At 41.0% G+C, this 21,727-nt stretch overlaps 2 protein-coding genes across 2 annotated transcripts in view; one reads left to right on the forward strand and one right to left on the reverse strand.

Annotated features, from left to right (window-relative positions):
- Window positions 1-21,727, forward strand: part of LOC108112703 (leucine-rich repeats and immunoglobulin-like domains protein 1) — an 88,915-nt gene that overhangs the window by 54,842 nt on the left and 12,346 nt on the right. The window contains exons 2-4 of the mRNA XM_017222924.2: window positions 4,037-4,111; window positions 12,617-13,556; window positions 17,781-17,941. Coding sequence (XP_017078413.1) covers window positions 12,726-13,556; window positions 17,781-17,941 — 992 coding nt within the window. The 5' untranslated portion in view covers window positions 4,037-4,111; window positions 12,617-12,725. The remainder of the gene's footprint in view (window positions 1-4,036; window positions 4,112-12,616; window positions 13,557-17,780; window positions 17,942-21,727) is intronic.
- LOC108112704 (trypsin epsilon-like) lies at window positions 19,263-21,653 on the reverse strand. The gene is made up of 7 exons (XM_017222925.2): window positions 20,913-21,653; window positions 20,815-20,857; window positions 20,592-20,755; window positions 20,029-20,520; window positions 19,915-19,963; window positions 19,725-19,855; window positions 19,263-19,661 (listed from the first exon to the last, which is right to left on the reverse strand). Exons 1-7 carry the CDS (start codon window positions 21,115-21,117, stop codon window positions 19,453-19,455), a joined length of 1,293 nt encoding a protein of 430 aa, XP_017078414.2. The 5' UTR covers window positions 21,118-21,653; the 3' UTR covers window positions 19,263-19,452.

Genomic DNA, 21,727 nt, shown 5'->3' on the forward strand with positions numbered 1-21,727 from the left:
GCATCATACCACATCAATCAACGGCACTGGGCAGCATTAAAATGGTAATTTAAAACCGCGAGAGGTGCCTCAGGAAACTGACGGAGCAGACGTAGCAGGGAGCTGGAGACAGGGAGAACTCATCATGCCGACGTTTTAATGATTGGCCGCTGGCTCCTTTCCTTTGGTCCAGCGCTATGCAAATGTTAACCTCCAACTCCCAGTCCCAGTCCTACTCCCAGTCCCAGTCCCAATCGCATCCCAACCACCACCTCCCCAAGCTGACTCGTAAATCAAGGTTGCAACACCTAACCAACCGGAGGGAAAACGCCTCGGAGGCGGGGAAGCTGGCGAAAAGGTGGAAAAGCGAACCCGCTGCAGACGCAGTAAAGTGTTTTGAGAAATGTCACCCGTGGGGCGTTTTTGTCATTTCAAAAAGTGTTCAATCAACTGTCAGCATCCCGAATTCCCCGCCCACAGATTGAATATTCCTGGACAAAAACTTTGAAGCTTTAATGGTAGCCAAAAAGGTACCGCAGTTAAAGGAGTTAGAATTGATTCTTTAAAAATTGAATGAGGTTTAGTACCCATTTCTAACTCACACTATTCAGGATTAAAAGCTATTTAAAGACCTTCTTATCTGATTAAACTACTTAGTCGTAATTCCAGCATTGCTCATTGCATTTCCTTCCATTTAGTACCCATTTCTCCACCTAATGCCCAGCTTTCATCGGGGCAATTAGCCATTCATAACTCATATACAACAAACCAGCCAGCCACTTGAGGGGCATTTAAAATCCGCTTAGCATCAGCTTTGGCCAAACGAAATCACAGCAAATGACCCACAAATGAAGCTGAAAATACGAGCTCTGTGTACTTAGAGTTGCTCCACCTCCTCCTCCTCCTGCTTGCCCGGCAAGTACATTCCACCCACGCCGAGTGTTAAGTTTCCCATGTTGAAAGACCAGCAGCAGGGGATTCTTTCTCAAGTGTCTCATATGACCGAGGGGATCCCGGTCTCTGAACCAGCGACCAGACCTCCAACCCGAACCAGTTAGCTGCCACATTGAACTGAACTTTGAATTAAGTTGAGCGGCTTCTGTCATAAGAAACACTTACTTACCGGGGTAACCAAATACATCAACGAGTTTCTCATATTACACAGGAAAATATTTGATTTATTGAGTGTTGTTGCTTTTTGACTCGTCTCATATATACATATCACTTCTATCTATAAACTAATTGGAAATATATATTTCCTTTCTGCCTCAAATAAGTCTGGGAAAATGGGAGCTGACCGAAACTTAGAGACAGAAAGTTAACTGGCTTTGGGAGTTGATCCACGTTCCCCAAACAATTTCTGGCTTAAGCAATTATTTGTCTAAAATAATTGCCAATTGGTCGCTGTAAAAGAATGGCCGAAAAAAGACAATGCAGACGAGACATCAAACAATCAAAGAGCTGGGGAATCCATTCTGTCTGCCGACGACTTTGACTTTTCGGTGGAAGGAGATTTGACAATTGTTCGCGGTGCTTGTTAGTTGTCCAGCGTTTTCCGTTTCCGGTTCTATTTCTCTTCTATGACTTCAACTTTTCAACTGCCACACGGAATGGAAGTGTAACTATAGCCAACAGGGATACGGTGTCTGGCATTGAAATGAAAACAAAGCCGCAATGCCAATGCCAAAGTCAAAGTCAAAGCAAGGCGAGAAATTGGCGAAAAAGCTTTTGGGTGAGTAAAAGGGGCCAAAAGGAGTGAATTGGCAACTGGCAAATGGTGAAAAGGGATTTTAACACGGGATCCTAGCCATCATTGGTATTTTATTAATAGTTAAAAGGATGGCTGGCGGCCCTTGGATCAAAATTTCTGCTGCGTGGCTGCTTTTGGCATTCATTTCGTAACCCCAGACGCCTTTTGTCTGGCCCGAAACAATAACAACAAAGCAATGAAATCGAAAAACGTGCTCTTACTCCTCTCTCCCCCTCTCTGTGCCCTCCGGAATATAAAAAAGGGAATTTTTATTTGCCGTCTATCGGCATTATTGACTTTGGGCCCTCACCGTCAGCTGTGACCAGCAGGAAAAATAGGAAAAGAAATGGGATTCGGCAGAAGGAGCAGCTCCATCGTCTGCGGTTTGCTTGGCAAAATAGAAGGTTACATACAAAAAATAATATTTCTAGCCTTTTTCACCATTTGTGTTTGCATTTCAACTTTCGTTTTCAATTTACGGGGATTTCTTGCTGGCCTTTCAGACTTCTTCCCATAAACAGGGTGTAAAATGCACCTGAACTGCAGACAATGGGGATTTCTTTTTCGTAACAAATGAAAGTGGAAGTAATATGGGAAGAGATCATGAATACAGGAAATAAAAGGGCAAGGTTAAAAAATGACTTTGTGGTTAATAAAAAGCTTGAACTGACGTTTTCTTATCAGCGTTGGTAGTGAGTCATTCACAAAGCAGAGCAATAAAAACTGATTTTGTAGGAAATCATGCTTATCAAAATAATGTTGGCCATGACCCAGCTCTTAGCAGGGGACCCTGACACTTAAATCAAAACTAAAAAACATTGAGCTGCTGAAAAGAAAATACTCAAGATAAGCCAGGAATGTGACTTCCTATATTAAAATGATCTCCGGCTGTTACATTTTCATTAAAATTCATAGCTTGGGGTATTTTTGTTTCTGGAATTATTTAACCAAGTTACCCCTTAAGTATCAGCCAACATCTCCTAAGTGGTTGCACTTTCAATTGCCGCTCATTACAAGGACTTATGTAATTAGAATAAATGATGATTAAAATCATTAAAAAGTTTCGCTCAGGCGCATAAAATTCCATCATAATTCGATTGCCCCCGATGAGCTTTAATCAAATTGCCAAGAGAATTCGGCCGACATCGTCTGTCAGTCGTTGGTAAGTCAGTCAAGGGCCACAGAGCTCATCGATTACATCTCATCAGACAGTGAAAGAGATGGGTGGCTGTGCGGAGAAGAGGGGGAAGATGCGGATGTGGCCGTGGTTGTCGGCTTAGTGTTTTGGAGTGTGGCAAATAAATTGACATTTAGCTGGGCGTGTAACAAGATCAAGTATACGCAACGTCGCCCGCCGTAACTTTGATTTGGCAGCAAAGCGAGAATATGCTTCTCATTAATGTTGCATGGCCCTCGGTTGGCCCATCGAGACCCATTGGCAAACAGTCAGTCTTGTCCCTAACATTTTCCAAAACGGAAACCCAACTGACAGCCGAGCAAGCCAAGTTTTTTCCCCCAACTTGACAAGAGGTCATACGTAGTACGTCATGTTGCTTGCTGCTTAGTGCAAAAAGTGTTGCAAGTGTACGGCAACACAAGGAAATCTATAACATGCCACCTGACATTTTGATGTGGCGATTAGTTCGTGTCCTGATTGTGTCCTCTTTGCTGTGGTTGTTCTCCCAAGGCGCTTTACTTCGGCCAAAGTTTGTTCTGAAAGGGGAAACCAGGGATGGAGAAAGTACTTTAAAGTATACTTTAAGGACATAAGAAGTTTCAAAAAAGAAATTAGCAATGTTTAGCAATGCTCTAGAGCGTTTAAGTAGTTATAGAAGTAAGTGTAGAATTTTTGTAAGATTTCTTAGTTATTAAACTAAATTTTAACTTAAAAGTTGGTTCTTCCGCCCTGAAAAACCATGCATGCGTGCAATTTTAAGACTCTTCGTACTCCCGCATTCTCGTTGATGTGCAACAGCGTGTTGCATGTGCAACAGCAACTTCATGTCCGATCTGACTTAAGTTAAGTTGTTAGCCCTGCTGACAGTGATGAAAACTTTGCTGACAGGCCGAAAGAAAGTTGCCAGCAAAATTGGTTACTTAACGGGCAAAGAGATGCGGGCTTGAAAAGCCACGACTGAGTGGGCAATCGATAAAGTTATCGTTTATCAGGCATAACTTTACCTTAGAAGGCAGGGACTTTCATGCAACTCTTTACCATTTTTTGCCTCAGACAAGTCTGAGTTTTTCACATGCCCCACAACTTTTGCCACATTATCTGACCTAGATTTTCTCGTGTTTCCCTTTCAGAACGATGTTATAATTGCCATCAGGCAACCATCAGCCAGACAGACTCCCACTGGAGGACACTTCATCTACAGCCAGGTGAGTTCCAATTACCCACTCCCCCATGCACTGCGGAAATGCCATATAAAACCAATTTTGTGGCCCTAGCACCTGTTGAAGTTTTGCCATTGCCTGGGAGCAGATTTAAAGAACTTTCCATCACATTTCCTGACCAGAAACTCGCTGGAAGGGGAGTCTTTAATGCAACACGGAAATGCCAGAACGGAGCTCTGGAATTTGCCAAAAGCTCTCTTCATTTCCGCAAAAAATGCAAGGCGAGGGAGGATGTGGTGGTGGCAGTAAGGTAAATAGGGAAATGGCTAAGGGACCCAAGTAAAAGCAAAAGTAAAAGTCCAAGCCGAAAAACGCTTTAAGGGAAAAACTCCAGTCAACAGTTTGTTGCCACTGCCCTGCTTTTTCTCTCATTCTAGTTCTTTGGGAAAAGTTTTGACAAAAATTTAATTAAATCCATGTCAAAGTCAGGACATGAAGAGGAAAAAGTAACGCGAGGAGAAAGTGCGTTCCTCAATGTCAAAAGGGCCACGAAAAGCAACAAGTCTCCGAATGATAGACTCTGTTTTCTAACAACTCAAAACTTGGCAGAAATAAGCCGATTTGTGTGAGTCAAAACCTTTCCTAAAGGAAAGTTAAGTCCGCATTCGGTAAATATTACTCCATAAAATATATATGCCCGTTGCCCTGGCAATGTTACTGGTTACTGGTCGCTTTGACTAAATAAATTTAAATTGAATTTACGTGCTTCCTTTGGCATTCTGTGGCAGTCGAGGGAATCACATACGAGGCATCATGAATAAATAAATTTTATGCGTAAAAATAATTCAATTATAGGCACCTCTCCTCACGCACACATGTGCGTTTGGCTTTCCCGACTTTCCCTTCTGGCCATTTCAAGGGAGCCTCTTTGTGGCTACACTCGGCCTGTTATAAATAAATTGCTTGAACATTTTCGGGGGTCTGCAGGAGAGTCAGTTCATTGATTTTCATTGATTTTGCTTTTGATTTATATTTTTACCGAAAATAAGGAAAAAGGAAAGGCTGTGATGAAAATACTCCGCTATATTGGTGGGGCCAGAAGGTGGCCTTAAATCGATTTGCATGTTTTAGGGAAAGGTTAGCTGGGAAGTTGACTTTATAAACTGAATTTTGTGCTTAAATTAACATTCTTTCTGGTGTTCCATTTCCTGGCCATAAATCACTCAAGCTGCATCAACAGGTTGCCAGAGAGTCAACCCCATTTCTCAACTTGGCCAGCATTCAATTAACAATTGAGTTTATATGTGTAACAGCGGGAATGGCGGAAATGCGAGGAAAAGCGGTTGGGAAAGTCCCCCCGAAATCGATGAGCAGACATTCGAAAAGTCTCTCGATTCTGGCTGCCAGCTGCAATTAAAAGGCAATGAATTCAGATCGTTCACTCCCTTCCCTACGCCCATTCTGTTCCAGAGAGGGGGCGTGGCCAGATGTCTGATGCCTCGGAAAGTGAGGAACACTTAAGCGAAATTGTACGCCAACAGCTGGCTTTAAGCGGTGTCAGTTTGAATTTTTCGGGGGTCTTTGGTGTAATTTATGGATTTAAATGGCATTCGTGAAAATGCAAAATGTTTTCCGTTTGTTTTTTATGTGATTTCCTTAATGAATTCGTTCTTTGTTTTTTATCAAAAAGTTCTGTGTATTTTTGACAAAAAGTATTGCCACAGAAGTGTGTTTCCCAAGCCTTGTGTTACTTTTGCCTAATAAAATTATGAGCATGTTAATTCTTTCCTCTCGTTTAGCTGCCAATTAATAAATTTTTCTAAAATTCCTTCTCCCTTTGTTTTCCACATTTTCTTTTCGTTCCCCACCCCCTGCCAGGCTGCCCTAGATGTGTCTGGCATATTAATGAACATTTGTTTTCTTTGCCTTCAAATTTCTTTTGGGGGGTGAAGAAAATTTATGTGCTCAGGTTAAATTCCTGGGATTCTCTTTTGTCGTATTTCGGTGTTTGTTAAGTTCTGTTCATTTGTTAAATTAATTTATGTTTGTTGACTGTGAAATTTTTACAACATATTTTGCGTGGGAGGGCGGTTGACACCCCCAACACCCCCAACTCACTTAACCCTTTTGATAAATGAGAAATTTGTACATTTGTGACAAGAACTTAATGACAACTGTTGAGCAAGTAATACGTTGGGAAAGCCAAATCACTGCTTATGAAATTAGGTTCAGACTAAAGGCTATCCATTAGAAATTTAATTTTATGCAACATTAAACTCGACATTTTCCACTAGTTATTTTCCCTTTTTCCTCCGAATGTGCTCGACCTGACCCGCACATTATCTGGAGAGAGCAACTTCACTACCGAGGCGCACATATGGCCCTCCATAAATACTCGCCCAGGACACACCCTCTCCCTGAACTTTGACCCAAATTTTGCAGCTCATTTGCATAGTCCCTCGCTTCGAGAGAAATATAAAAAAAAAGCGAATGTGAAGCACATAAAATAGGGACTCCCTTGAAGTGAATTAAATATGAAATCTACTCAAATATTTAACTGAACATGGAAAGTCATATGGCTGGCCCTTAACCCATTCGTGCCCATTGCTGTGCCAACCAGAAAAAAACCAACCCCCAAGTGGGCAATCCAACAAAACAAAGAAACTGCCCGAAACGGGACTCTAATTGTTATATGTTCATCCGCAAAGCCAACTATGACCGCATTAGGGGAGAGAAGGACCTGCCCCAAATCTAGATATATCCACTTTTTCGGTGTGTGTTATATCCCTAAAGTCCCGTTCCGAGTTGACTTTGGCAATTTTTTAATGTGCGCCACTGGTTCGGGTCTCCGGCGGCTCCCCAAAATGTATTTCACTTCATTTTTTATTTATGTGTGTATGTATGTGTGGCACCTCCATGTCCCCCACCCCACCAAGAGGGAAAAAAGGTTTGCGTGCCAAATTATTGTGCCAGTGGCCTAAAGTACTTTTTTGCCCCTTTTTTATTCCAACTGCCTCATTTATTTCCTGTTCTTTTTTCCGGCGAGTTTGGGGCAGCAGCCAAAACGCAAAGTGCGTTGTACTCGTTTCCTATACATGTATATATATATAATATATATGTTTCCAAAGCTGTCAAAAAATATCGATTTTTAGAATGTCCAACGAGGCGTATGGAAACTACCGATGAATGGGCGGAAAGGTTAAATATTTAAAGGTTTTTGGGTATAAGGGGGAATATTTCTGTACTTCTTAAAGTAATAAACTGTTTCTTCAGTTCAGAGTTAAATTTTCTTTTACCAAAAAAACATAATTGAAAAGGCAGCACATATTGCATGCTTTTCTCAGCCTTTTAGTTTAGATTTCTTACTTCAGTTTGTAATTATGAAAGCTTTGGCTGACAATAGCACCCCATTTCCTTAGAGCCTGCTTGATTTTTTCCTCCTATAGCTGCAGCCATAAAGATCTTTGGTCTTGAGTGGTGCAACCGCTGCTATATCATCTGAAGATTAAGCGGATGGCCACACACTCTGGAGCATAAACTTGCTTCTGCTTTTTGCCCCACTCCTTAGCTCCTAACTCAACTTTATCCGGGCCATAACACGGCACAATAAAAACGAGTTAAGGATCTCTAAACCATTTTAAACATTTAGTGCACCGCAGCGCCCGAAAAAAGCGTAGCTGCATATAAAGATAAAATATTTCATTTGCCACAGACCCTCTTCTCCTTTTTTCCCAGTTTTTATTTTATTTTTTCTATTTCTTTGCCAGCATTCAACGTTTGTAGACTTAATGCAATTGTCGCATTATTTCTCTTACTTCTCCGGCCACTTGGCGAAACACTCAACGAAATGATATATATACACCGACAGATATATATATATATTTTTAAATACCTCACTCGAGTGTTTTTCTTTTTTTGGGTGGCCGTTTTGTTGTATTTTGGTTTTTATTTTGCCGCATGGCGTCTCGTCTGGCGTCTGCCACGGCGTCTGCAAATTCAGTGAAAAAGGGGGAAAATAGGGGCAAATAGGGGACTACGGAGGGAGCTTTTTTCTCCTGCTCCTCCGGATGAAATAATGTTATGTGTGTGAGCCCGCTTGTTTGGGTACTGCCTCGGGTCTCTTGGTTATTAAGCCATTTCGTTTCCCACTTCTTGTTGCAAAATCAAGCAAAGTGTTGAAAAAAAAGGTTAAATTAAATTAAAATTCTTGGTCAGCGGAGAGGCATGGCACATGTGTGCAAAGTTTTTCATTTTCCCAGGCCAGCATTTGCAGTTTTAGTTGATTTATTTTCTATTTTTTTAAGCCTTTGTCTTAGTTGACTTTTTTTGGCTTGATGGAGTTTTGTTTAAGTTAAAGTGCTAAAGCTTGTCTGGGGAATTTAGTATATTTTTATTAAAGATTCTCAGAAATTGTTTTCTAGCTAAGTTTTCTTCAAGAACTTCAAGCTTTTCCTGCCCGAAAACACCATTTTGCCAGGACACATTTTGCATATATTTCTGTCGGTTTTTTGGCAGCCACTAATTGAACAAACTCCGACCACTCACTTTGACCGAAAAAACTAAACACGACAAAACTCTTATTTGCCTGCCAAGCGACCAACAATTGCATTAATTATGCGTGCAGTGAAAATGCTGACGGGAAAGCAAAGGAAAGCGTTGGAAAACTGTTGGCAGAGGAGGGGAAATCGAGGGGCCGTGAGATTTGAGCACTGCACTGTGGTGACAACAGCAATTCATCTTTGATGGCGAATGCCGGCAAGACTCATGAACACCCAGTCCCCGGAGACAATTTGTGCGTGCAAAATCTGGGAATTCATTTCTTTGTTTTGCCATCGCCGAGTGTTTGCCTATCCAATAAGTCTTTGGGGACGGCTGAAGGGGAGGAGACCAGGAGGAGCCCGGTCCCGTGAAGAGGAGCAAATGCTAATCTTGATAAAAATAAACGCACTCGGGCACGTTGCTACACGGGGAGAAACAAGTAGTCAAAGTTGAAGTTTATTTTAAATCAAAATCAAAATTAATTTCCAAAAAAATTTTCAAACCGAAGAGGAATTTAAAATTAAGAATTTCCTTAGCTCAAGTAAAACTAGAACTAAAAATAATTTTTAATACATTAAATATATTTATTTTGAAATATATTTAAATATTATATTTTCATTTTTAAATTCAGTAAGCAAAAACCATGAGTTTGTAATCTTCAATCTTTAATCCAACATTTTCTTCCTGTGTAGGGGGGGGGCGAGGATTGCTAAGACGGCAGCTCACGTTTTTCGTCGCATTTTCAATTTGCTTGGCATTTGCCTTTTCCCTGGCCATTGTCAGTCAGAGTGCCCCGCCCCCTCGACGCCCTTTTGCCCCACGACTAAGTGAATATTAATATTGACTTTGTGTGCTCTTCGCATAGTTCACAAAAGTTTTTCACCTTTGATTGCTCGACTGGCTACCCAGTTTCCCAGCTCTGCAGCTTCCCAGCTTTTCTGCTATATTTCCCTACTTGTTCGGCTTGCTGCTGCTGAACCCTGACCTCACCTCAAATCCACCCCAGAATCCCCCGCGACCCCTCGATTGCCATTTGTGGCCTTTAAAGTCAATGGCATGCTCAGCGGTTCTTTTCGTGGAAAATTTATGTGCAAACTTTATGCGTGGCGCACCGAGTCCTTCCTTTTTTCCTCTACTTGGGGAACTCTCGCTATTTCTATTATCAGCATTTGTTGCTCGCTCTGGCCGTGGATCCTCCTCCAGTTCTTCTTTTTCTGTGGCTCCTGGCTCCTCCTGCTGCCCGCCTTGACATTATTTTCTCATTTTTATGGCATTTAAGTTGAAATGAGGAACGTGGGATAAGGATACGACACCCTCGATTCGGGTGTCACTGCCTGAGAGTTTTCCCAGGAAACAAGCTTGCTCACCTGAACCAAAAATGAGGCAGAAAAAAAGTAGAACCAGACTCCAACAATGTCAATATAATTAAATGAAGCTTATAAAACTGAAGAGGCAGAGGCGGCATTCACCGGGTGGAGGTGGGAGGTGGCAAACTGTCTTGGGGAGCACATACAACTTTGTTGATTGGATTTTTGGTTTAGCTGCAGTCATAAACTGAATGAATGTGGTGGAAATGGAAAATAGCAAGGAAAATCCAGGTGCGAGGCAAGCCCAAATGAGATGAGATAGCCGACGGAGGCAAGTCTCTGATTATGGCTGGCTTAAAGCTGTAAGCCTTGAAAGGAAAATCCTTTTCAGGATAAAAATGTGATTAAAAATGTTTTTTATAAAGTTTTTTCTTTATAAGATACAACATAATCTTTTTGAGAGAAATCTATCTATAGAATCCTTGCAGATTTTTCATCTTGTGCTTCGACTTAAATTTTCTCTTAAAAATGAAGCAAGTCTTACCTCCTTTTCCTTTTCGCTTGCACTGTTCTTTGTTCTTTGTTCCCCGGCAGAGTTAGTTAGCCCTCATTTAATTAACCCATTAAAGGCAGCCCGCTTCGATCTCTTTGGGTTGCATTGAAAAGCGAGCATCCAAAGTGGAGGCCGCAACTTTCGACTTGTTGGCCTTTGACAGGCCCCAAAACCATTTCCAGCAATCAGCTGCCTGCCTGCCCCTCCTTGCCAGCCCCCAAAGTTTGCTTTCAAAATATTTGCCACAATGAAATCATGCCTGTTTGTGTGTGTGGAACCTACCCCCTTGCCCCTCTTCCACTTATAGGCCTCCGCCCCTGGCTCAAACAGTTCTTTTTTATATTTTTCGGGACGGGCAAAAGGAGGGGTCACAGGGGGTTCAAAGTTGAGTTCGCTTGGCGTGCGAAAGTTTATTAAAAACTTTGTGTGCTTTTTGCAAACAAACACAAACACACTCCCACTACCACACACACACACACACACCCAAACTCACACACAGATGTATTTTTTGCTAAAAGGAAGAAAAGAACAAGAGCAACTGCCATGTGAAACTTAATAATTCACACGGGAGTGAATTTTTCACAATTTTCACTTTTTCCACCGCGGAGGTTGGGGCTTTTTCGCCAATTTTATTGAAGCGTAAAATATGAACCAGAACCACAAACTGAATGAATGAAAGGATGGCTGTGGTAAGGAGAGTGCGGGGTTGGATTCACAGTGAGCTTTTAACTTTTGTTGACATTATGAAACCTCAAAAGTTTGCGTTTTGCTCTTTATTATTTGTTTTACAGCTAGTTAAGGCCATTGTTCACAGTGTATTTCTGTGCGTGTGTGTGTGTCTGTGGGTTGCAGGGTGGGCTTACTCAGTTACTTCTCTGTGTCTGTGCCTTTGTATGCAAATCACAGCCTGAAAGACACTCAGAAGTGGAATTGAATAGCTCACTAGCCTCTTTCCATATAATAATTTGTTAATTACTTAATTGAGTGTTGCCGCTGGGCAAATATGTAATTTAGGTCGATGATATGCGATTAGTAGTCGGTGTAAGAGGAATCTCGACTATGTGGGTTGCCTTAAGTAAGCCTTAATATTAATATCCCCTTTGAAGTAATCAGATTTTTCTCTTAAATATAGAAACTTAAGATTTAAGGCCAAAAGGGACCTTAGTACCACATTTTTGCTTAGTTTCACTTCAGCTGTATCTTTTCGTCGGCAGAACTCCATTACAATTTAAGTCAATTTTCATGAATATGCATTTAGAATTCTATTGCAAACGCCTTCTTACTTATTTTTGCTTCTGTGGGCTGTGGCTCATCATGGCCATAACTATTAGACGGTCCGACTGCATTATGCAAAACTTATAGACCATAAAATGCAGCCGACTGGGCCTAACCTAACGCCTCGCCCCCCTGGTCCTGTCTGGTAAGTCAGCAAGTTTCGAATGCAAAGTTGTCAGCACAAAAAAGTTAACGCCAGGAGACCTAACTCTCTCACTTTATTTCTCTGTCTGCGTCTCGACTTTTATGAAATATTAGCTACCAACTTATGCACATAAATCTTGCAATGTCGTACAGAGAGCGACTCTTCTGCCGCAAAAGTTTTTCGGGAATTTTCAAAAAAAAAAATAGAAAAATATATCAAAGAATAGAGAGTACCTCCCGAAAAAAAGGTGCGAAAAGAATAGAGCAGGCGTTGAGTCCTTTTAAATATCGCATTTCAAAACGCAAAAAGTATCTTCATTAAAATAAACTCTAATTGGCTCTGCAACTAAGTTTTTGTTCCTCCAAATGGGGGAAGAATTTTGTGGTAATTTCAGCCCAGTAAAAATATTCCAAAAGTTAGCAATAAAGGAGGTATCCTTTGTAAATTTTATGTTGATTTGATTTTTCCACCAGCACTTTGTTTTTATTAAAGAACCAGAATCTGCCAATGAAAACCCTTTTCTTTCATAGATACTGCATTGCTGTATTTATGATTTATTTACTTAATTAATGGACATAAATAACTTAATTAATTTCCGCAATCAAACGGTTGAGTTTTCACCAGATGTCATTATTTATTTAAGTAAATTTTTTCAGCTCTAGGGAGCTGGGATTTAATCTGTTTAAAAAGCTTAACCAATTTTCCTGTTCTTTCCCTTCTTTCCCTTCCAGAACCCCTCCTTCTGTTGCCAAGATGTCGGTCAACGAATCGTGGTAACATTTTCGCACCACAAACTGGTCAGCAAATAATTATCGAGCGCCCAAAAGCAGACTACACAAAATGGCTAACCACACAAGAGTAACCACAACGACAAGGAGTAGGCCATGGCTAAGTGGAGCCATCCCTGTGCTGCTCCTCCACCTACTGATTCTTGTGATCCTGCCTCTGGAATCCTCCGCCTTCTGCCCCTCGAAATGCCAGTGCTCGGGTGGCGAGGCCAACAGTCGAGCATTGTGCGTGGACGCCGCTCTGGAGGATGTGCCTATCCAACTAAATCCGGAAACGAAATACATCAACCTCACGGTGAATAGGATACGTAACTTGGAGTTCTCGCTGCCCTTCTACATGAAGCTGGAGATCCTGGATCTCTCACAGAATATCATTGAAACCCTGGGCTCCAAGAACTTTGAGTACCAATCTGAGCTGAGAACTTTGAACTTAAGCCGAAATCTGGTCAGTTCCCTGCACAAACATGCCTTCAAAGGTCTGACCAATCTGCTGCTCCTGGATCTCAGTTTCAATCGCATTGAGACAGTGCATCCCACCGCTCTCAGTGATCTGGCCTCCCTGGTGGAGCTCGATCTAACGAATAACAATATTGTCAGCTTGGAGGATAACTCCTTCAAGGGCATGAACACCCTGGAGGTTCTCGTGTTCCGGAATAATCGATTGCTCGACGTTCCAGCCAGTAATCTATGGCATCTACATGCCCTCAAGAGCCTGGATATGTCCTTGAATCTGGTCGAGTTTGTCCGAAATGACAGCTTCGAGGGCTTAAAGGAGCTCTTGGCCCTCAGCTTGCAGGGCAATGTGATGAGCGAGCTGGATCTGAGTGCCTTCGAGGGACTTATCTCCTTAAAACATCTCGATCTCTCCGATAACAATCTCACGGTGAGTGTGAACTTTACTGCCATTATTAAAAATACGTTTTCAAATAAATCCTCGAAAAAATCACTTTTCTAAACGAAAACTATGTGTGAACTTGCACTAACATTTTGCCACCATGGCCGCAGAGAACTAGTATTGCTGGTCTCATAAATTTAGACACTTTGCCAGGACTAAATCCTGTGAGCAACACTTTGCCAAAGCGGATTTCCCACACTCCCCTCTCCAACGAACGACCCCATCTAAGTTCGTCCTTCCTGGAGTTTAGCTGCATTTTGCATACGCAAAATTAATAACCATAACTCGTTGTTGCTGTCCGTTTGCACACACCCATGGCTAGGATGGATACCAAGGATACACGCACTCGGCATTCGAGGAGTCCTTTCCCTGCCGGCCATGTCCTTTCTGCTATTTATGCATGCAAACATGTCCGTGTTGCCTGATTTTTGCTGCCTCCTTCGCCGCAGTGGGTGCTGTTGCACACACTCTTTGCTTAGGCCCCTTGGCCATTTGGCTAGCGTTTCTCCGGGTTTTGTTAAATGCTACCACCATCCTGCCTCCTTCTCCTCCGTAGATATACATACACTGGTTGCCCCAGCAACTGAGCCAGCTTAAAGCTGCTTAGAACTTTACGACCAGACAATTGTGCAAAAATTGTGAACTTAAATTGAGCGAGGTCGAGATAAAGCTGAAGCTAAGATGTGAAATCGAAGAAGGAAGAAAAATGGATGTAGTCTTCGAGACTTTTCAAGAGTTTAAATTGCAAAGGAGTACTGTTTTAAGCTGAAAGGGAAAGATGGCTTAAAGTCTAAAGTTACGATAATGCGATGTGTTTAAAGAAAGCCAAGTCGAATAGTGAGACATCTAAATTGCTAATCGTAGGTTGAATTTATTACTTTAAGGCCAAAATTTAAAAGGATTCCTCAAAAATGTTTAAGTAAAAGAACTAAAATCAAGCTTTACTGAAAGTTTTACCTCCAAAACTATAAATAAAAACATTTTACTTACGATCTCCTATGTTGGCAATCAAAAGTCAACCATCCTGTGGCTTATTTCATGCCCATAGCCACGTCTTTAACTTGACCAAACCAAATCATTGGGGCACGCAGATGGTATGCCAGTCTGACGGAGGAGCACAACTTTCAGTTGAGTTGTGCAAATCCCCTGCTCAAAGGTGAAATTGCATGTCCTGGTCGGTATCCCACACTCAGAAAATGGAAATGGGAATGAAGCACAGTCTCCAGAAATGCGTTTTTATGTAATCACAGACAGGCTGTCTGTACACAGAGAAAAAAAATAGCTATGTCAGCAAAAGATAAGACATTCTGATGAGTTAATCATTTATGAGAGGTGATAGATTACAGTAAGAATGAATTAAAATTTATAATATTTTTCATATTGATTTTCTTTTTCAAGGAAAGACTTTTGTTTCTCTGCAGCTGCAACGGCAGTAACCTGTTTATGCAAACCGATGGATGCAATGCCTTGGAGTCCAGATCGCCTCCTTTTGGATCCATGTGCCTTGCATATATACTTTTGGTCGTTAGGAGGGGATAAAGTGTGCGTGTGTTTGTGTGTGTAGTTGTCCTGTCTGATGGCTAAAAAGGACTTTCTAAGCAGGTGCAGCAGCAACCGCGCGTAGTCAACGGCAACTGACGGTGCGGAGGAATTTATGGCGCTCGGAATCAGTTCGAAACTACTTAAAATACCTTTTGGCATTTTGTAGTTGAAATATGGTCGGTCGGTCTGTCTACCTAACCACCCACCCCCACTCAAATTTTCCCCTTAACCCCCCTTGTTCCCTTTCTTCCGACTTAACCTCCTGCTGCAAACCTGTCTTCCGGTATTTTCAAATGGCATTCTTTTTCCTATTGGACAGATTGTTGTTTTATTATGCACTGAGGATATATCCACCGTCAGACATTCTGCCCCATTTTGGCATGCGGCTAGTGCATGAAATTGTTGTCTGCATCTGCATAGTTTACCGAAGAAAATACAGAAGAAGGGTCGGAGGGCACTAGTGCAATGGCATAACGTCTGGAGTCTGGGAAGAACTCATGTGCCATGTAAAATGCAAAGGTTGAATATGATTTATGAAGTGCGTTGAGTTGCCAGCATAAACGGAGTGAGTTTCTACTAACAAGGCAATAAAGGTTTATATAGGTATTAGTATTAGGTGTAGGATTATATCATGTTGGGATATTTGTGGTTATTAAATTCAGGGCGCGGCAATAGCTGAAGGCTTTGAAAGCTTAGACATATTTAAAGTATTTTTATATTCAAAACACATTTTATTTGCTTGAACTTCAGAGCTAAAATATTTCTAGCAATTATTTCGCTCAATTTCCTATTCATAAAGTGAAAAAACTAAATTAATTGTAAAAGTAAATATTTTGCAAAATTGACTAAAATATGGCATATTTTCTGTGTTTCCCAAAATGCAATTCCATTTGCTTGGCCCATTCAGGTTTTCGCACAAATAAATGCATTTTTTTTTTTTCAATAACGCAGGTTGAAATAACTTATGGACAGTTTTACATTTTCATAATTCAACAAAAATATTTGTTGATGAATAGAGAGGCCATAGAGAGAGAGTGAGTGTCTGTTGTGGGTTGTGATTTTGCATTAAGTGCATAAATATTCACAAACATCATGGCACTCGGCTCGCAGGCTAAACAGAATAATTGCAAAAATATTCGAGAACAAATTCGCATAAAGTTTCAATAAAACCATATTTCGCATTTATTTTTGTTGCCCAGCATACATATATCCGAATTTATTTATCTTTGCTTTTTCCATTCAGTTCTGTTTGTATTTTGTTGCATAAATTTTGCGTACGGTTGCACAACTGCAGAACCGTTTTGCTGGAAAATTTTATGTTTTTCCGTCTGAGAACTTTCACAGGTGTGGGCTGTAAAAAAAAATGGAATATTCAGAAAAGTTCTTCCTTGTCCAGCGATTTATTTACTTATTTCCTTTGCAATTGCTTGGCAATTAGCTTTCATTTTCACATTTCCAATATTTCTTCTTATAGTTTTCCACTCTCAAGTAAGAGGAAATAGGAAATTGAATTGAAAAAATCAAAGTCAATATAATTTCACTTTCTTCTCTGGGCCTTCACCCAGCCCTTTCTCTTTCTACAATTTACACTAACGCCTTTTCCGCGCTGCTCTGCGTCCTGGAACTGCTGGTAGAAAGGGAACTGGCGAGGAAAAGCCTTTTAATTAGTCCAGCAGTCGACGGTTTTCCTTTGAGTGCAGTCCCAACATGAAAACACCCACACAGAGAAAGCAAAAACTAAAAAGAATAACTATGAGGGGGTTGCAGTATAAATAATGGGGACTAAAAAAGTGTTGCCATTTGTTTAAACAATTGCCCGGCATGGCCTACATTTCGTATGCGTAATGCCTTTTAATTTTCAACCATTTTCGCTGCCTTATGAGCTTTTGGCCAGCATTTGAATTCATTTGCCACACACTTGACTCTCTCTCTCTCTCTACCTTTCTGTCTGCCCTTTTCCCATTTTTCTTGGCTTTTCCCGCTTTCCCGGAGTTTTTCCCCCCTATCCAGAAGTTCATTACGTTATCGCGGAGTGTGTTCGTGTCCGGACGCCTGGCACGTAGCTTCCGACACGCTAAGGGAGAGAAAATTCGGGGAAAACAGGGAAAGCGGAGAAAGGAGGAGAAAGCAAGGGAGACGAACGATGTACAAAGGACGTAGAAGAAGGTGAACACAAGTGGCAGCCAAAATTACAGCCAAAAGCTTTTGGCCCTCCGCTTCCGCAAAACAAAAAAAAAACTGAAGGAAACCTCTTCTTTTATGCATGCCACACTCTCCTCGAAGCTGTCTCAGTAGTTGTAACAAATTCGTTGCAAGATTGATTTTATTGCCCCCTAAAAAGGGAAAAAACACCGACGAATTTGCTGGGCAGCGAGTGATGGACGAAAACGAACCTAAAAACACGGAAAAGGGGAAGTACATGACGCGCGTTTCCGTTTCCGCTGCAGTCGCTTAAGCAGCGCTTTTCTATTGATTTCCCTTTTACTGTTTAGTGTTCAATTTCTGTTAAGTTTTTTGGCCTGAAGGACAGCTCTTTCGAGCGACCGCAAAACGTTTTTAAAGTTGAGTGGCTAGCATTAATATTTGATTGGATCGAGCTGGGCTAAACTTTTCATTTTTGTTTTGAATGCTCTCTAAATAAAATGCTACTTGTTTGCTTTTTTATTGCAGATGGTGCCTACACAGCAGCTCTCGAAACTTTCGAACCTCACCTATTTGAACCTGGGTGGCAATCGGTTTTCCCAGCTGCCCGCCGTCGCCTTCCTCAACTTGTTCCATTTACGCGAATTGCATTTGAGCCGGCTGGACTATTTGCAGCGCATCGATTCAAGGTAAGTTCTTGGCCGAAACTTTTTCGAAAAACCCAACTCGGTGATCCCAAGTACAAGGGAAGTGGGTCAGATGAAAACGAAACCATTTTCGTTTTAGGACAAGCTAACAATAAACAAGACACCAACGTTAGAAGCTGTAAACCTGTCGAAAAGTTTAAGAACCTTTGAGAGTTAGCATCTAAGAACTCACATTGTAAAGTTGTGTCCCCTTGTATACAGATTAGCAAAGGGTCATTGTAGGAGGGATTTCCAGGCAAAGCAATCAAAACTTCAATTTGAATATGAGATCGGGTTGATATTTGATGTAATGTAATATTCATAAGTATATAAAAATGCGTAATGGGCGTCCCGCGTTAGACCAGCGACGTGCGTGATGGGAGAGCGATCAGCTGATCGCTCCCAGCTTCCAGCTTCCAGTTTTCAGCACACTGGGTCAAGCAGTAAACTTAACACATATTATTTGAAGCTGAAAGTCAGTTCTAAGCAAGATTATTATCTTTAGTTAGTTCTTAACTTTAAGTAATGAACACCTAAACCAAAAATCGTTCCATTAAAAACGAAAAGAAACGCTATAGTCGAGTGCCCCGTCTATAAGATACCCATACCCGTTACTGTTACCCGTTTACAAAATTTTAAAAAATCCATTTTGCTACTGGGAATGGACAAAGCGCCACCTTTTGTCAAAAAAGCATGTTTACTAACTGATGGTGACGTCACTATCCATGTGAGACCTTACAACCTACATTTCGTCAAAAATAGCTAATAAAGTTCAGATTTTTGAAAAATCTTTGGTAAATCGATAGGTATTGACAAAAAAAATGTTATACAAGTTTAAACAAAGACATTCATTATAATATTATGAACGCCAAAGTTTTCCGCGGTTTGTGGGCGTGGCCAGATGAAAACTCGCGTCGAGCTGCAGCAGCTTTTCTACAAAAAACGAAAACCGTCTTTTGTACTTGAGGGGCGTAAGAGTGGGTGTGGCGTTGCTTAGGGACCTCAAGAATTTGCCTGCTCAATCCCAACATTGTATCTCTCGAAGTTCCTGCGATCTCACCGTTCTTCCGGACAGACGGACATTGCTTAATCGACTTTGCTTTGATACTGATCAAGAATATATATACTTTTCGGAAAAGCTTTCTTCTACCTGTTACATACTTTTCACCGAATATTATATACCCTTTTTCTCTACGAGTAACGGGTATAAATATGGCAACCGTGAACCGTCAGATGTAGTACGTTACGTCATTAGCTTTCAACATTAATCTCCTTCGTAAAACTGTAAACATATTTCGTCTGCCTTGTGAAGAGATAAGCTTCTGGGCAAGTTCAATTTTATTTTAGTATTTCAGTTGATTTAGAAGTGTAACTGATTTAAAATCCAATCGAGGTTGTCTTGAATGCTTGTAACGACGATTACACCATCCTGAATGTGACTGATTAGGCCAGCAATTAGATATTTTTCAGCGCCCTTGAACACTAGATTGGTGCCAATGACAGCACCAGGTTTCTCATAGGGCTGCATATTTTGATTTATCGGGCGTCTCGATACATAACTGATTACGTTCCACGCGCTTATTGGTTCTAGAGAAGCAATCATTGATCCTCTTTAAAATGATATTTTGATAGCCCAGAAATTCAGAATTGGGACTATACAAGTAAACGCTCCTTAACTTTGAAGCACTAAGGTTAATACCCAAACAGATTGGCTTATAAAGATCTGGAAGGAAGAGATGGTATTAGGAACGATGCACAGTGGTCTTTACTAATGTTTCTTCCTTACAAGAAGGTTCCATCTTTCGAGCCAGCTTTATCACAGCAATATTGTTCCTTATTGATGGTGAATCTGTGAAACCGGGATGCTTTCTGAACCATTCTACATCATAGACTTTCAAGGAAATAGATTCCACTTTTCTGCTTGCAAATTTCGTCAGTACATAAAATCATTTTGTCCATGCATAAGAACTACTTACATTTCGGTAACTTTTGCGGGAATAGCACTGGCCACGGTCAGTACAAATTCTTGTCAGTTGAAGAAAATATTAGTTAGTGTTTTAAATAGTATAGTAGTATAGTATACAACTTACGGTTTGTAATTAGGGCTCCAGAAAAATTAGTCTGAAATAGTGCCATCTCCCAAAGGCGAACTAGAACGTTACTTCCCCAGTCACTGCCGCATTGCTCAGTCAGAAGACGCGGCTCAGACTCCAGCACGGTATTAGCTATCCATATTTTGTTCTCATTTACATCCGTATAGATACCATTGCCATCGCAGTCTTCATTACCAAAGCTTATTATCCCAAACTGAACCAACAATTGTCTTCCTCTGTATTTGAAATTCGACACCAGAGGACCACCAGAGTCGCCCCAGCAAGTGTCGCCAAGTGGGCTGCCTGCGCAAATTTGACCTATGCGGGTTCCATAGCAATCCTCTGCAGGCAGTCGCTCCAGATCGACGAATTTCAGATAACTAGTTGAATTTTGCTGCTTTGTATTGCCCCAGCCGTAAGCCAAAAATTTGTTGACCCCATCTGAGTTTACGTCCTCATCTAAGACGATGCAAATTGGCTTTATATTGGCTGTGAAAGAAACAAAGTTTAATTTTGAAATCAGGAACATTTTCAGAACATTAATGGCTTGATAGGTATACCATTGAAAGTCACTTCCTTATCCAGTTTTAGCAGAGCAATATCAGAGTAGGCTGAATCTTTAGAATTAAAACTGGGATGTAGTATAGATTCGACATTACGATGCTGCACGTACGGGCAAATCACTGGCGAGCAAAATCGGTAATTCGATCCCAAACGAACGGTTCTATGGCAGTTCAAAAATCAATCTAAATTTGATCTAGACAACGCCAGAGAAATACTTACATAATATAATCACGGATGCAGTGAGCTGCTGTTAGAACGTATTCTAAAATGAAATTAGTGTTAATAGTAATATCCATCTTTGATAAAATTCTCCTCACTCTTGTTAATTAGTGTTCCGCCGCATTGAAGTTCGGTACCATTGTACAGGCCTACCATAAACGGAGCATTCACAATTGCCCTTTGACCGCCAGTTATTCTAAAGTCTAAACTCGATGGCTCGAAACAGTCATCTTCCAAAAGCTGGGAATCTCCTCTATGGCAGAAAGCCAAAACGATAAGAACTAAAGAAACCAAGCGACACATCCTCTTCCTCGAATAAGTTCAGAAAGACTAAGTCGCCGGCTTTGATGGATTCGATTTAAAAGACGAGAGAAGAAGAGAACAGAAGTTAAAGTAATCGCGCTCAGGCACAAGCTACATAAAATGTATATGTATATGTAGGTGAGGCGACGTTTGGGCATCAGTTGGCAGCCCTACTAATATCGTATAGAGTCGTGTAACGAAGAGCCCGTTGAGAATGTCCAGCACTAAGAAGTAGAAGAGGTCAAGTCGTGAATCTGTTTTAAAATCGCGCCAAATTAGTTGTCAAGCCATAACCATATCTATTATAACTATTATTAAATAAAAGAAGATAACATTCAATTATCTTTCATACATATATAAAGAACAATCTCATGTGCTCTCAAGTTATCGGTTCGCGAGGATAGAGAGAGAAGAAAATGAAGAGAGGCCAGAGAACAAGAGAGAAAATAAAACCAAACCTGTGTAACCATAACATTGGAAACTGAATAAACTTAATTGATTATAATTAATTATAAAAAAAAAATATGTCCGCATGTTTTGAGTAATGTGTGAATTTGATATTCTTAGGTTATTGATTTATAGAGGAGATCACAAAACTCTTGACAGCAAC

The sequence above is a fragment of the Drosophila eugracilis genome, unplaced genomic scaffold (genome assembly GCF_018153835.1).
Source record: "Drosophila eugracilis isolate 14026-0451.02 unplaced genomic scaffold, ASM1815383v1 contig_90, whole genome shotgun sequence".
NCBI classification, from domain to species: domain Eukaryota; kingdom Metazoa; phylum Arthropoda; class Insecta; order Diptera; family Drosophilidae; genus Drosophila; species Drosophila eugracilis.